The 15,730-nt window shown below is 45.6% G+C and overlaps 1 protein-coding gene across 1 annotated transcript in view; it reads left to right on the top strand.

Annotated features, from left to right (window-relative positions):
* The window catches only part of SUSD2 (sushi domain containing 2), a 289,389-nt gene that overhangs the window by 127,760 nt on the left and 145,899 nt on the right, over positions 1–15,730 (top strand). Inside the window, exons 13-15 of the mRNA XM_088449259.1 lie at positions 108–284; positions 1,820–2,021; positions 13,973–14,124. Coding sequence (XP_088305385.1) covers positions 108–284; positions 1,820–2,021; positions 13,973–14,124 — 531 coding nt within the window. The remainder of the gene's footprint in view (positions 1–107; positions 285–1,819; positions 2,022–13,972; positions 14,125–15,730) is intronic.

Genomic DNA, 15,730 nt, shown 5'->3' on the forward strand with positions numbered 1-15,730 from the left:
GATAAACCTGATAGAACCCACTGCCAGAATAGATATCCATTTTTGATTCTGTATTTATTATGTACTGTATTAAATCTGCAGATTAATAATCCTATGTTCTCTCTCAGTTGTCTCATGTGGTTGGCTCGCTCCACCGGCAAATGGGTCAAAAACTGGAACTACATATCTCAACGGTTCCATCATCACATTTAGCTGCAACAGCGGCTTTGAGTTAACTGGTTCTTTGCAGCGGATGTGCCTGTCTGATGGAACTTGGTCTGGAGATCCAGCTCAGTGTGTTCAAAGTATGAGCAGTGTTGTTTGAAGTTTATAGCTGAATTATCAATTGTATTAAGTAAAAAATAAAAATGTTTCTTTGTTTTGCTATTATTTCTTTTGTTTTGTTATATATATATTTTTCTCTAGCTGTTTACGGGAGCTGAATACAAAGCAACACATATAGTAATGTTATTTTTACTGTGCAACCAGTTATCTCCTTCTGCACTGTTTGCTACTTTTCAAAGGCATCTCAAAGTATCAATGCCCGAGCAACTTTTTATGCATAAGATAATAAACTGCATATTTCTTTTTCATGCATAATCTCTCTCTCGCTTCTATGTCTTCGCTCCTTTCTACATTGTCTAATCCAACACTAGCACTAACCCTTTCCTGCTTCAGTGGAGAACAAGTTACATATGTTACATTCTCAGCTCAACAGTAACAAATCTGCTTTATGCCCCATAAGTTAGAGCGTGAATTGATTCACATGTACAGTGTTATTGTGCGTCCGCTGGGGTATGTAGTCAGAAAGCCGGCGGTCGAAAAGCCGACCGCCGGCTTCCCGACTGTGAAATCCCGGCATGAGACTAATGATAGGCATCTAAATACCGATGCCTATCATCAGCCCCACGCCGAAATCCCGACGCCCGGCATACCACACGTAGGTAAGCTGGGCGTCGGGGCCTGTTAGTCACAGTGGAGGTTAGGTTTAGGGACTCTCGGGAGGACTGAGGGTTAGGCACCCCGTCGGGAGGGTTAGGATAAGGCTAGGGGAAGGGAGGGTTAGGGTCAGGCAACCCTGGGGGGAGGTTAGGATTAGGCACCCCCCCTGGGAGGGTTAGGTTTAGGGAGCAGTGCTTAGGTTTAGGCACCCCTGGGGCGCAGTTAGGCTTAGGCACTAGTGGGGGGAGGTTAGGGTGAGGCACCCCTAAGGGAGGGTTAGGGTTAGGGGGGGAGAGGGGAGGGTTAGGATACTTACCAGGCGCCGTCGGGATCTTCATCTGCTGGACTTCCCGCGTTGGTATTTCGTCCACCGGGCTTATGTCCGGTGGTATGTCTTACCAATTCCTCTGCTGGATATAGGTGCATTCATTATTGGCTCAGTGTTTATGTTCCTTATCACTGTATATCGCAGCGATACAGAGCACATTTTAGCTGTCATTTATGCAGAGATATACTTTCTCTCTATGGTAACCTAGTGTTGTTGACGAGACGTTTCAGCAATATGCGCAAAGAGCACTGAGCTAGAGAGTCTTCGCAGGTTCTCCATTGTCCGGCATATGGTAACGTGCAATGAAATTAAGCTGCTTAGCAGTCCCTATAGCAGGCTAGGGGGACAGCAGTAACAGGTAAAATTAGAGGGATTGCAGGGGAAATCTGTGATTTCTTTGCGGTAGGTTCTTTTGTTAAATAGGAAGGAGGAGTGATAAATCCTTTCTTCTGCAAATGGGTTATCGCTGATTCATATATAAATCCTGTAGGATGTGGTGTGCAACAGAAAAAATAATTGAGTATACCAGTTATGTCATTTTTTTAATATGCATTTCACTCTGTCATATAGGATTTGGAAAATGTTCAGGTAGATGTGGGCAGGTTCTAGAGGAATGCTCCTGCCATGTAACCTGTGAGAACCTCAAAACCTGCTGTTCAGATTACCGCATGTTCTGTGTCCGCATTTCACCAGAATCTGGTCTGGTAATGGGAGGACAGGATTTTGTCATTCTGGATGGAATCTTCAGTAGCAGCTCAGTAGTGAAATGCAGGTATGTGAGGGATACTGTACGAGCAGGATAGTGATTAGAAATTAATGTGCACTGCAGCAAGAAATAACCATCTGTGATCAATTTCTTAAAGTTACATCATCCCACAATTGCTCTTTAGTTTCATTCTTTATAGCAATTATAAAAATGTTCTATCATATGTACAGATGGAGCACATAACTTCTGGTTGTATGCTGTGGTCCAGCAACTCCCGATGTGTGGTGAACGTACTGGATCCCACTCCCCCTCCAATTCTATTCAGTGATGGAGGGAAGAGAGGGATGAATTGAAAATGGTGCATAGATAGCTATTTAACTGTCACTTAAACACATTATTTATAAGAAAGAAGCTGTCTCTATCTTTACCTCATATATTCTCGGTTCTAAGAAGTTTCAGAAATGTTGCATATATACTTCTTAAAACTGTGTTTGAGACTCTTTCAAACGGCTGCACATAATAAAAATGTATCTATTTATATCATATTCTAACCTGATTTTAATTGGGTCATCATGCTTGCTTGTTGTGACCTAACGTGCATGACATGTCCCCATCTATCACTGCATGCACCAGGCACATTACAAGGGATGTGCAATAAGTTTCTCAATGCACAAAAAGAGCAAGTTCTTGGACGGCGCCTGGAAATGGCTTCCAGCATTGGTTGGCATGCCAGTCCTCAGTGACAGTGCACTGCTGCACAAGTGGTACAGTAGTAGCTAGTCTGCTTTGTCACGCTTCACTCATGTCCAACTCGGGTTCACTAGGCTGACTGTAGTTTGGTCTCGGGGTCGAAACTGTCGATCCAGGATTCATCACCACTGATTATCTTCCAGACAGATTTTGAGTGACCGTCATGAAACTTGACCAGCATATTGCAGCTCCAAGTCACCTGAGCCTCCTTCTGCTCTCTAGTCAGCTGATGGGGCACCCAGCTTGCAGAAACCTTGCTAAGGCCAAGCTGGAGTATAGAGCGGATGGATCCCAATGAGATACCTATTTCCTTCTCTAACTGGGCCACGGTCACCCTGGCATCCACCTCATCTATGGCTTGCAAGACAGCAATGTTGTCCTAAATGATGGTGGACACAGGTCAACCGAAGCACCCCTCATCTTCCAGGGACTATTTTGCGTGCCAAAATATTGCAAAACACTCAAACACAGAGGTTCGGGATAGTGCTTCCTCCCCCAAAAGCAGCTGGCAGTCCATCAAAACCCCCTTGCTGTCGCAGACCACTCTTGTAGTTGTAGAAGATCATGGCTCTCCAGTGGTCTCTGTTGAGCTCCATAAGGAATTTGTGAAGGGAGTGAACAAGCTGACTTCTTCAGTGTGCAGTGCAGCTTATATATGGTACTGAAATTTCACTGGAACTTTAGTCAGAAATTACAGTTCACAACCAAACAGTCAGATTGTGTCTACTCTATCTATGCATTGCATATCCATAAACTTATTGCATACCCCTTGTGAGACGATCCCCGGTAATGGAGAAGGAATACTTAAAAGAAATGGGATGGGATGGACTGGGGAGTGGGACAGAAGAAGTGAGGATAGCGGGAGAGAGAGATGTGAACAGGAAGGAGAGGGATAAAAAGGAAAGGCATGAGAGCGTGAGGGAGATGGATGAGAGTGGGAGGGAGGGGGCAGAGAACTGCCTGGGATGCGTCGGTCCGAGAGTGGATGAGACGAGGGTGGCTGGAGAGCGGGCGAGATGGGGGCAGCCGAGGGTGGCCTGGCAAATATCTTGTCTGTAACTACCAGTATATACACCAATCAGCCATAACATTGAAACCACTGACAGGTGAAGTAAATAACATTGATTATCTAGTTACAATGGCATCTACCAGGAGTGGGATATATCAGGCAGCAAGTGAACAGTCAGTTCTTGAAGTTGATGTGTTGGACTCAGTGGGAAAAATTGGCAAGCAAAAGGATCTGAGCGACTTTGAAAAAGGCCAAATTGTGATGGCTAGATGACTGGGTCAGAACATTTCCAAAACGGAAAGTCTTGTGGAGTATTCCCATTTTGCAGTGGTTACTACCTAGCAAAAGTGGTCCACAGAAGGACAACCAGTTAACAGAGTAATGGGCACCTAAGGCTCATTGAAGCGTATTGGGAGTGAAGGCTAGCCAAGGCCAGGGCGCTATGAACCCTAGGGTTACTCAGATTGCCGATGGTGTCACAGAAGAGCCAAGGTTGTGTAGCACTCGGATCTGTGAATGCGGTCAGTAGGGATTCAATTACACCAGACACCTCCTGCTGCATTAGCATGTTAGCTTCCCTGCGGCTGTGCAATACCGTACAACTCTGAAATAGGCCCACAGTGCATTGCAGCTTGCAGTGTAAGGGGCTCCATAGCTGCAGACCGGTCAGAATGCCCATGCTGACCCCTGTCCACCGTCGAAAGAGAATAAAATGGGCATACAAGTGTCAGTTCTGGACCATGGAAGAAGGTGGCCTGGTATGATGTTTTCTATTACTTCATTGCCAGGGGGGAAGACATGCCGCTAGGATGCACCATACAAGAAGCAAGCCATTGGAGACAGTGTGATGCTCTGGGCAATGTTCTGATGGGAAACCTTCGGTCCTAGCAGTCATGTGGATGTTACTTTGACATGTACCACCTACCTAAACATTGTTGCAGACCAAGTACACCCCTTCCTGCCAACAGTATTCCCAGATTGCAGTGGCTCTTTCTGCAGGACAATGCACCTTGCCACACTGCAAAAATTGTTCAAGAATGGTTTGAGGAAAATGACAAAGAGTTCAAGGTTTTGACTTGGCCTATAGATTCCTCAGATCTCAATCCAATTGAGCATATTTTGGATGTGCTCGAAAAACAAGTCCTGAGCCATGGAGGCCCCATCTCGCAGCGTACAGGACGTAAAGGATCTACTGATAATGTCTTGGTGCCAGATACCACAGAGCACCGACAGGTCAGGACTATTTTGGCAGCATAAGGAGGAAGTACACAGTAGTACGTAGGTGGTTTTAATGTTATGCCTGATCATTATGTTTGTGTGTGTATATATTGAGAATGATTTTGCAATCCCTGGGCGCTTAAGGGTGGCGACTTGCAGATGACCTAACGTAATTGCAATAAGGGACTGTTTCATGGATATGTTTTTGAGTGTCTTGTGCTTGTCTGGGAACGCTTCTGTGTTCCCAATTGCAAATCCAACACTACAGAGATCATGTGTAGTTGGAATTGAGGAGAGTAGCTAGAGTAGATCCTAGGCTACTGCAAATGTCGATGGTACAACCGATATTGCTATGTGTACAAAGTCCATCGCAAATGCACAGACCGTTTAGCCTGAAACTGGGCATCTCAAGTCTAAAAGCTTGTACACACCATTGCACCGTCCAGCACAAAGAAGGCTGAGATTAGCATTTGCATATTCCGCCAACCACTATTGTGAGAGCGGCTGCAAACGCGGCTGCATGACCGGCCATCTCTAAATCAGGCCCTATGCTAAGTTAAGTCTACACAGAGACCCATCTGATTTCTGCCTGATCTCGTGCACCTGCAAATGCGGACTAAATTAATTGATGGCTACTTAAGCAAGCAAATGGATGGGGGCTGTGTGGCCGTATACAGTAGATGTGTGCAATTCTGCATATGGGCAAATATCCACATTGAGGTCTATGGGCCTGATTCAGAGCCGGACGCTCTGACCAGAGCGCTCGCTCTGAATCAGGGCCCACCTCCATAAATATGGAGTGTCCTCCTGGACGCTCGTATAGCTGTGGGTCACCGCCCACAGCATATACGAGCGTGCAGGATGATGGTCGCGATGGTCTTGACCATCGCGTCCATCGCCACTGCGAGCAGAAGCCTGCGGTTGAGTTTCTCAACCGCAAGGCCAGGAGTGATTTTGGCTCTATCAGAGCCAAAATCACTCCCACTGACATCACTAGTGATGTCAGTGGGCCGGCTTCTGACGGTAGGCGTTCCCTTGGGAACACCTCCGTCTGGGAGGCACGCCCCGGCGCGCCCACCAAAGGGGGCGTGCTGTCAATCAACATCGACAGCACGCCCCCTTTGATCAGACACTACGAGCAAAGGAAAGTCCTTCGCTCGTCGCGTCTCGCGCATGCGCACGACGGAGCTCCCTCCGTCGTGCGCATGCGCAGTGCAGACCATCGACCCACTTGCGAGTGGACAGCCGCTCGCGAGTGGGTCTGAATCAGGCCCTATGCACACAGCAGCTGTACGTGGCCAAGTCTGAATCAAAGTGTCAGGGCTATTTTTCAGCCGCAACAATCTCTCATTAACTATGTCCTGGGCCAAAATGTGTCTTCCATAAGTTAAGTTTTATTTTAAAGGCCCATTTCAGTGTCTTATTTTCTAAATACTATATATATATATATATATATATATATATATATATATATATATATTAGGGGTGAGCGGGTTCGGATTTCTGAAATCCGAACCCCCCCGAGCCCCCCCGATCCGAGGCAGATCCGAGTCAGGATCGACTTTTCCCGCCTGACTCGGATCTGAAATCGAGGCAAAACGTCATCATCCCGCCTTCCAAGTCTCGCGGGTTTTGGAACCTATATAAGGTACCCGCGTCGGCGCCATTTTCTCACTCGGCTGTGGACAGTGAAGAGGGAGGGTGGGAGTTAGGGCTGGCTGGGCTGTGTAGTGTAGTGTAGTGTAGTGCAGAGTAGTGTTGTGCTGTGCTGTGCTGCGCTGTGCTGCTGTTGTCCACTACTTCAAAGTCCATAGGGGCTGGCTGTGTTGTGCTGTTCTGCTGTTGTTAATAGGGGCTGTGTCCACTACTTCAAAGTCCATAGGGGCTGGCTGGACTGTGTTGTGCAGTCAGTTCTCCATAGGGGCTGTGTCCACTCCAAAGTCCTGTGCAGTGTCCCAGTCCTAAAGGGGTGCTGTAGTGTTGTCCAGGGGGTGCTCTGTCCATCAGGGGTGCTCCCCCCAAGTGCTAAAAAAATAATATTTTTTGTGTGTTTGTGAATTGTGTGCGCAGTAGCCGCACGTGCATCAACAAAGTAGTGCCGAGCGTGCGCCTGTGTCATTAGTAAAGGGCCGGCTGGCTTGACCGTTAAAGGGTGCTGTAACCCCCAAAGTACACTCCAGTCCAAACCAAAAAAATAATTATTTTCTGTGTTTGTGAATTGTGTGCGCAGTAGCCGCACGTGCATCAACAAAGTAGTGCCAAGCGTGCGCCGGTGTCATAAGTAAAGGGCCGGCTGGCTTGACCGTTAAAGGGTGCTGTAACCCCCAAAGTACACTCCAAACCAAAAAAATAATATTTTCTGTGTTTGTGAATTGTGTGCGCAGTAGCCGCACGTGCATCAACAAAGTAGTGCCAAGCGTGCGCCTGTGTCATAAGTAAAGGGCCGGCTGGCTTGACCGTTAAAGGGTGCTGTAACCCCCAAAGTACACTCCAGGAAAACCAAAAAAAAAATTATTTTCTGTGTTTGTGAATTGTGTGCGCAGTAGCCGCACGTGCATCAACAAAGTAGTGCCAAGCGTGCGCCTGTGTCATAAGTAAAGGGCCGGCTGGCTTGACCGTTAAAGGGTGCTGTAACCCCCAAAGTACACTCCAAACCAAAAAAAAAATTATTTTCTGTGTTTGTGAATTGTGTGCGCAGTAGCCGCACGTGCATCAACAAAGTAGTGCCAAGCGTGCGCCTGTGTCATAAGTAAAGGGCCGGCTGGCTTGACCGTTAAAGGGTGCTGTAACCCCCAAAGTACACTCCAGTCCAAACCAAAAAAAAAATTATTTTCTGTGTTTGTGAATTGTGTGCGCAGTAGCCGCACGTGCATCAACAAAGTAGTGCCAAGCGTGCGCCTGTGTCATAAGTAAAGGGCCGGCTGGCTTGACCGTTAAAGGGTGCTGTAACCCCCAAAGTACACTCCAGTCCAAACCAAAAAAAAAATTATTTTCTGTGTTTGTGAATTGTGTCCGCAGTAGCCGCACGTGCATCAACAAAGTAGTGCCAAGCGTGCGCCGGTGTCATAAGTAAAGGGCCGGCTGGCTTGACCGTTAAAGGGTGCTGTAACCCCCAAAGTACACTCCAAACCAAAAAAAAAATTATTTTCTGTGTTTGTGAATTGTGTGCGCAGTAGCCGCACGTGCATCAACAAAGTAGTGCCAAGCGTGCGCCTGTGTCATAAGTAAAGGGCCGGCTGGCTTGACCGTTAAAGGGTGCTGTAACCCCCAAAGTACACTCCAGTCCAAACCAAAAAAAAAATTATTTTCTGTGTTTGTGAATTGTGTGCGCAGTAGCCGCACGTGCATCAACAAAGTAGTGCCAAGCGTGCGCCTGTGTCATAAGTAAAGGGCTGGCTGGCTTGACCGTTAAAGGGTGCTGTAACCCCCAAAGTACACTCCAGTCCAAACCAAAAAAAAAATTATTTTCTGTGTTTGTGAATTGTGTCCGCAGTAGCCGCACGTGCATCAACAAAGTAGTGCCAAGCGTGCGCCGGTGTCATAAGTAAAGGGCCGGCTGGCTTGACCGTTAAAGGGTGCTGTAACCCCCAAAGTACACTCCAAACCAAAAAAATAATATTTTCTGTGTTTGTGAATTGTGTGCGCAGTAGCCGCACGTGCATCAACAAAGTAGTGCCAAGCGTGCGCCTGTGTCATAAGTAAAGGGCCGGCTGGCTTGACCGTTAAAGGGTGCTGTAACCCCCAAAGTACACTCCAGGAAAACCAAAAAAAAAATTATTTTCTGTGTTTGTGAATTGTGTGCGCAGTAGCCGCACGTGCATCAACAAAGTAGTGCCAAGCGTGCGCCTGTGTCATAAGTAAAGGGCCGGCTGGCTTGACCGTTAAAGAGTGCTGTAACCCCCAAAGTACACTCCAAACCAAAAAAAAAATAATTTTCTGTGTTTGTGAATTGTGTGCGCAGTAGCCGCACGTGCATCAACAAAGTAGTGCCAAGCGTGCGCCTGTGTCATAAGTAAAGGGCCGGCTGGCTTGACCGTTAAAGGGTGCTGTAACCCCCAAAGTACACTCCAGTCCAAACCAACAAAAAAATTATTTTCTGTGTTTGTGAATTGTGTGCGCAGTAGCCGCACGTGCATCAACAATGTAGTGCCAAGCGTGTGCCTGTGTCATAAGTAAAGGGCCGGCTGGCTTGACCGTTAAAGGGTGCTGTAACCCCCAAAGTACACTCCAGTCCAAACCAAAAAAAAATTTATTTTCTGTGTTTGTGAATTGTGTGCTCAGTAGCCGCACGTGCATCAACAAAGTAGTGCCAAGCGTGCACCTGTGTCATAAGTAAAGGGCCGGCTGGCTTGACCGTTAAAGGGTGCTATAACCCCCAAAGTACACTCCAGTCCAAACCAAAAAAAAACTTATTTTCTGTGTTTGTGAATCGTGTGCGCTGTGGCTGCACGTGCATCAACAAAGGAGCAGCGCCAAGCGTGCGCCTGTGTCCCATAAGTAAAGAGCCGGCTGGCTCATTACTTAAAGGGTGGTGTAACCCACAAAGTGCACTACTCTCCAGCAAAAATAAAAAAATATTTTCTGTGTTTGTGTGCGCTTTAGCCGCACGTATATATCAATATAACATAAATGGAGGACCAAACTTTCTCCGATAAAAATAAAATAGGGAAAGATCAAGAACCACTTCCTCCTAGTGCTGTTGCTGCTGCTGGGAGTTGTTCATCATCCCAGAGAGGAAGTAGGAACATCACTACTTTTACTAAACAATTGACCCTCCAACAGTCCCTAGCGATGAGGATGAAGTACGACAGCAGTCATCCTGAAGCAAAACGTATAACTGAGGCCTTGACTGCTATGTTGGTGTTAGACGTGCGTCCGGTATCCGCCATTAGTGCAGTGGGATTTAGACAATTGATGGAGGTAGTGTGTCCCTGGTTCCAAATCCCGTCTAGATTCCACCTGCATCCTCAAAGCAGCAGCGACAAGCGTGCGTCTGTCTGTTAAAGGATGGTGTAACCCTCAAAGTGCGCTCCACAAACAATAAAAATATTCTTCTTCTTTTTTCTGTCTTTGTGAATTGTGTGGGCTGTAGCCGCACTTGCATCCTCAAAGCAGCAGCGACAAGCGTGCGTCTGTCTGTTAAAGGGTGGTGTAACCCTCAAAGTGCGCTCCACAAACAATAAAAATATTCTTCTTTTTTTTTCTGTCTTTGTGAAATGTGTGGGCTGTAGCCGCACCTGCATCCTTAAAGCTGCAGCGACAAGCGTGCGTCTGTCTGTTAAAGGGTGGTGACACCCTCAAAGTGTGCTACACAAACAATAAAAATATTGTGTCTGTCTTTGTGAAATGTGTGGGCTGTAGCCGCACCTGCATCCTTAAAGCAGCAGTGACAAGCGTGCGTCTGTCTGTTAAAGGGTGGTGACACCTCAAAGTGTGCTACACAAACAATAAAAATATTCTTCTTTTTTTTTCTGTCTTTATGAAATGTGTGGGCTGTAGCCGCACCTGCATCCTTAAAGCAGCAGCGACAAGCGTGTGTCTGTCTGTTAAAGGGTGGTGACACCCTCAAAGTGTGCTACACAAACAATAAAAATATTCTTCTTTTTTTTTCTGTCTTTGTGAAATGTGTGGGCTGTAGCCGCACCTGCATCCTTAAAGCAGCAGCGACAAGCGTGCGTCTGTCTGTTAAAGGGTGGTGTAACCCTCAAAGTGCTCCAAAAAATAAAAAACCATTTTTTTAATGTGTTTGTGACTTGTGTGCGATGTAGCCGCACGTGCATCAACATAGTAGCAGCGCCAAGCGTGCACCTGTGTCATAAGTCAAGGGCTGGTTTGGACATCTGGTCCGGACTGAAGGACGTGCCAACAATTTCTGACAAGTCTACTGTCACTGCATATGATACTGTCCTCAAAGCAGCAGCGACAAGCGTGCGTCTGTCTGTTAAAGGGTGGTGACACCCTCAAAGTGTGCTACACAAACAATAAAAATATTGTTCTTTTTTTTCTGTCTTTGTGAATTGTGTGGACTGTAGCCGCACTTGCATCCTCAAAGCAGCAGCGACAAGCGTGCGTCTGTCTGTTAAAGGGTGGTGTAACTCTCAAAGTGCTCCAAAAAATAAAAAACTATTTTTTTAATGTGTTTGTGACTTGTGTGCGATGTAGCCGCACTTGCATCCTCAAAGCAGCAGCGACAAGCGTGCGTCTGTCTGTTAAAGGGTGGTGTAACCCTCAAAGTGCGCTCCACAAACAATAAAAATATTCTTCTTTTTTTTTCTGTCTTTGTGAATTGTGTGGGCTGTAGCCGCACTTGCATCCTCAAAGCAGCAGCGACAAGTGTGCGTCTGTCTGTTAAAGGATTACATCGGTGACAGCATCCAAGTAGGCATGTCAGACAGTCCGTACCTGTACTGGCAGGAAAAAGAAGCAATTTGGAGGTCCCTGTACAAACTGGCTCTATTTTACCTGAGTTGCCCCCCCTCCAGTGTGTACTCCGAAAGAGTGTTTAGTGCAGCCGGGAACCTTGTCAGCGAAAGGCGTAGGAGGTTGCTTCCACAAAATGTGGAGAAGATGATGTTCATAAAATGAATTATCAACTCTTCAAGGGAGACCAGCCTCCAGAACGTACAGAGGGACCTGTGGTTGTGGATTCCAGAGGGGACGAATTAATACTCTGTGAGGATGAGGATGTACACAACACTGAAGAGGGTGAGGAATCGGTGGATGAGGAGGATGAGGATGACATCTTGCCTCCGTAGAGCCAGTTTGTGCAGGGACAGATTAATTGCCAGCTTGTTTTGTGGGGGCCCAAACGAACCAATCATTTCAGCCACAGTCGTGTGGCAGACCCTGGCGCTGAAATGTTTGGTTTGTTAAAGTGTGCATGTCCTGTTTATACAACATAAGGGTGGGTGGGAGGGCCCAAGGACAATTCCATCTTGCACCTCTTTTTTTTCTTTGCATTATGTATAGTTTGAAGCCTAGTTTTTCAAACTGCCATCCTGTCTGCCACTGCAGTGCCACTCCTAGATGGACCACGTGTTTGTGCCGCCCACTCGTATCTCTTAGCATAGTCATCCAGCTACCTCGGTGCAACCTTTTGGACATAAAAACACTATTGTGAGGTGTGAGGTGTTCAGAATAGACTGGAAATGAGTGGAAATGAAGGTTATTGAGGTTAATAATAGCATAGGAGCAGAAAAACCCACAAATTCTGTGAATTTAGCTGTTTTTATGCTTTTTTAAAAAAAAAATACAGATCCAAAACACAAAACCCAGAACCCAAAACACGGAAGGGTGGTTTTGGCAAAACCAATCCAGATCCAAAACACGAAGAACGATCCAGATCCAAAACCAAAACACAAAACACGGAAAGTGGCCGGTGCACACCCCTAATATATATATATATATATATATATATATATATATATGTATGTGTGTATATATATATAATATGTAGAATTGTATTTCTATAGCTCCACCCCCAGCTCCTGAGCCTATTTTTCCAGAAAAATAGCCCTGCAAAGTGTTAACCCTGGGAACATCGACACAGATTGGGCAACCACGCAGCTTCTGAGCGGAGTCTGACCTGTCTCAAACGCTGCGGCTCTCCTGACGGTATGTAGTCAGGAAGCCGACGGTCGAAATGCAGAGCGCCGGTTTCCTGACTGTGTAATCCCGACAGAGGACTAATGATAGGCGTAGAAATCCCGACGTCTATCATTATCCCTATGCGCGGAGGGGCACTGCGAGTGGCATGGCATACACAGATTTGTACATGTGCAGTGTTGCGCATGCACAATTCTGCAAACATCAAAGATGTACGGAAATATCGAAATGCTAACAACCCATAAAAATGTAACCCAAATACAATACAGTAAAACAGGCTGAGCCAACAAGGCTCAATTAATATTAGTATATTGGAATTGGGTAGAATAGTGGTAAAGACCTGAACATAAGTTGAATAATTAGTCCATCAAAAGTATAATGACAATGGTTATTAACGGACCTGTCTTGTCCCTCGCTCCAATTTGAGGATAACAATTTCAAAATGTTTACACGTCATAGGCTACTAATTTAATATTGGGCCTTATTCAGAGAAGGGGGCAGTGCCAGTTTTTGCAGTCCAGAGATTATCTGTGGTCTTTTCATGCGTATCAGTCACATGCATCAAGTTTCATTACCATCAGCGGTCGCAGAGAGGATTTGACTGAAGTGTGATTGAAGATGCTAAAGAGGAAGTGGAGGCTCAAACTCAAGACTGTCGCAGCCATTTTGGGGGGGGGTGCGTGTCGCAGATTGTAATCCTGTATGTAATAAAAATGGCTCTGACATCTCTGCTCTGACGGACATTGTGCACGACCATAGGCATACTCAGACGGCTGATTATTGTCTGATGTTTGTATGTCTGTACGCAATCTGCGGACTTGCAAAGCAGCCTGTGGATGTCTTAATACAAATCTAGGCGGCTGCAACATTTGCAAGACATACGAGATCGCAGCTGAGATGCCATTTGCGTCCATCTCTGAATCAGGCCCATTGTACCATACATATTGTTAAAACACCTCTGCAGTTGTTTTATAGTAAAAGGTGCCAGCTACTGTACACACCCTTACATCTTGCACCATGAGAAAGCAGCATATTTATTCTGTAGGTAAAATATAATGTCACAAATGTAGATGATGAAAATATTACCAGTCATGTGTCTTTATCCTGACGTATCTGGATACATTTTCACCAGGAGATTTGCAGCAAGCAGAACATGTGGGGGGTCACGAAGCTTCTTTTGTATTCTATTGCCTCACTTTTCTAAACACTACTGAAACCCTAAGACAAGTATAATTAATTACAAGCACCCCCTCCTCCACCCACCCAATGATAAGTTGTTTGAGCAGTGAATGCTGCAGTTAACTGGGCCATGAAATGGCTGCTCAGAATTGTAATATTGTGGACACACTCATCTACCTTTAAAACACCCTAAGAAAGTGACTTACCTTTACAGCTAGATCACTGTACATTACAAATGCCATGTTGTTCTTCTTAGGTTTAATAATGAAACCATTGTGAATGGTTATGTCGATGAAGCTCGGAATGCGCACTGTGTGTCTCCCTTACTCTATGAGACTGGCCGTATTCCCTTTCAGATGTCTGTAGATGGAGGAATCACATATCCTTACTCCAGCACTTGGATATCAGGTAATTATATGAACCATTCCCTTTCTGCCATTTAGGACACAAAACTGTAAGAAGTCTACAACACTCTAGAGTTACAGCAGAATCAATGCAGTCTAGAGACTTGTTGTACTGATATTGTGCGACTATGCATGGTACAGTATACTGTATATAACAGAACATAGAACATGCTAGGTTACGTACTAATCCCGATGCTATTATACGTTCAAACGACAAACATTTATATCAACAATTTTGTATATTCTCCCTGTGCTTGCGTGGGTTTCCTCCGGGTACTCCGGGTTCCTCCCACGTTCCAAAAATATACTGGTGGGTTAATTGACTCCCAACAAAAATTAACCCCTAGTGTGTATGTGTGTGCATGTGGTAGGTAATATAGATTGTAAGCTCCCCTGGGGCTGGGACTGATGTGGATCATAGGCAAACGCAGGGGGGAGTTCCGTCTGCCTGGAAACCCCCCTCCCCAGCACACACCGTAACCATAATAGAAATAGAAATAAAATAGAATGTTACTAGCACTGCATGTTCTTCTCAGTATCACAAATGAAATGATTAGCACCACCTGTGGATCTTAAAATGTGTCAGTTAGTAATAAATATACCTGTGCACCAACTAGGACATGTAGAGAAAATGCACTGTTAGGTGTGCACTGCTATAGACCATCAATAGGGTTAATTATTAATACTGCATAATAATACACTATCCAGTACATAAGGAGACCAATATGTACATATAGGTCCAGGACAGTGCTAGGTTCTTCTGCCGCTCCCCCAGACTACCACACTTTCTCCAATGCTCTGGAATGATGCCCACATCTGAAGAAAAACATTCTGCTCAGACAGGATGGACCCACTGCTGCATCTAATGGCTTACTGTGATCGCTGGTCCTGTATATGCTGGAATTATGCAACACAATATACTTTGTATGTAACATATTAAAACTGGATAAGTGCTAATTCTGCCCTCTTCATGGACTAGCAACACTTATTCTAAAATCAAGCATTTGGAAACCCCCCTCTAGAAATCCTGCGTTTGCCACTGTGAATGGACAAATATTCTCTGTAAAGAGCTGCATAATATTTGTGCACTATATTAATAACTGATAATAAAGAAAAATATGTTGATTTTACTCTCCACTGTTCTATAGTAATTGACCCACAGAGACTTCCAATTGATCACTGGTAACAGAAGAGAGTTTACAATTATGCATCCTTATTCAAACATGACTGTGGGGCCTGTTCATCATTACTAAAAATTCTCTGGCGGTAATTAGGTTTAGAACTCGCATGGAGTTCTACCTAATTACCAGAGGAATTCATCATTCCTCCTCTCCATAAGTATCTATTCTGAAAAGCTGTCACTTTTGCGATGACAGCTTTTCGGGAAATAGATACTTTTCCCTATCTACTCTAACTTACCGCAGCTGTAATCAGTGCTGCGCATATGCCGTTACATCCGTAAAAGCAGTGCATGTGCAGCACTGCCTACAGCGGCGGTAATTCTATGTCCCGCCAGCCCCCTCCTGCCTCCCATCCCCACACGGATAGGCTGCCTGTTGCTGCATGAGGTCCTGACTGATCTGAGGAGCTTCACAGCACTGGTGATCATC

This window comes from Taudactylus pleione, unplaced genomic scaffold, assembly GCF_031769625.1.
Source record: "Taudactylus pleione unplaced genomic scaffold, aTauple2 ptg000479l, whole genome shotgun sequence".
Lineage (NCBI taxonomy): Eukaryota > Metazoa > Chordata > Amphibia > Anura > Myobatrachidae > Taudactylus > Taudactylus pleione.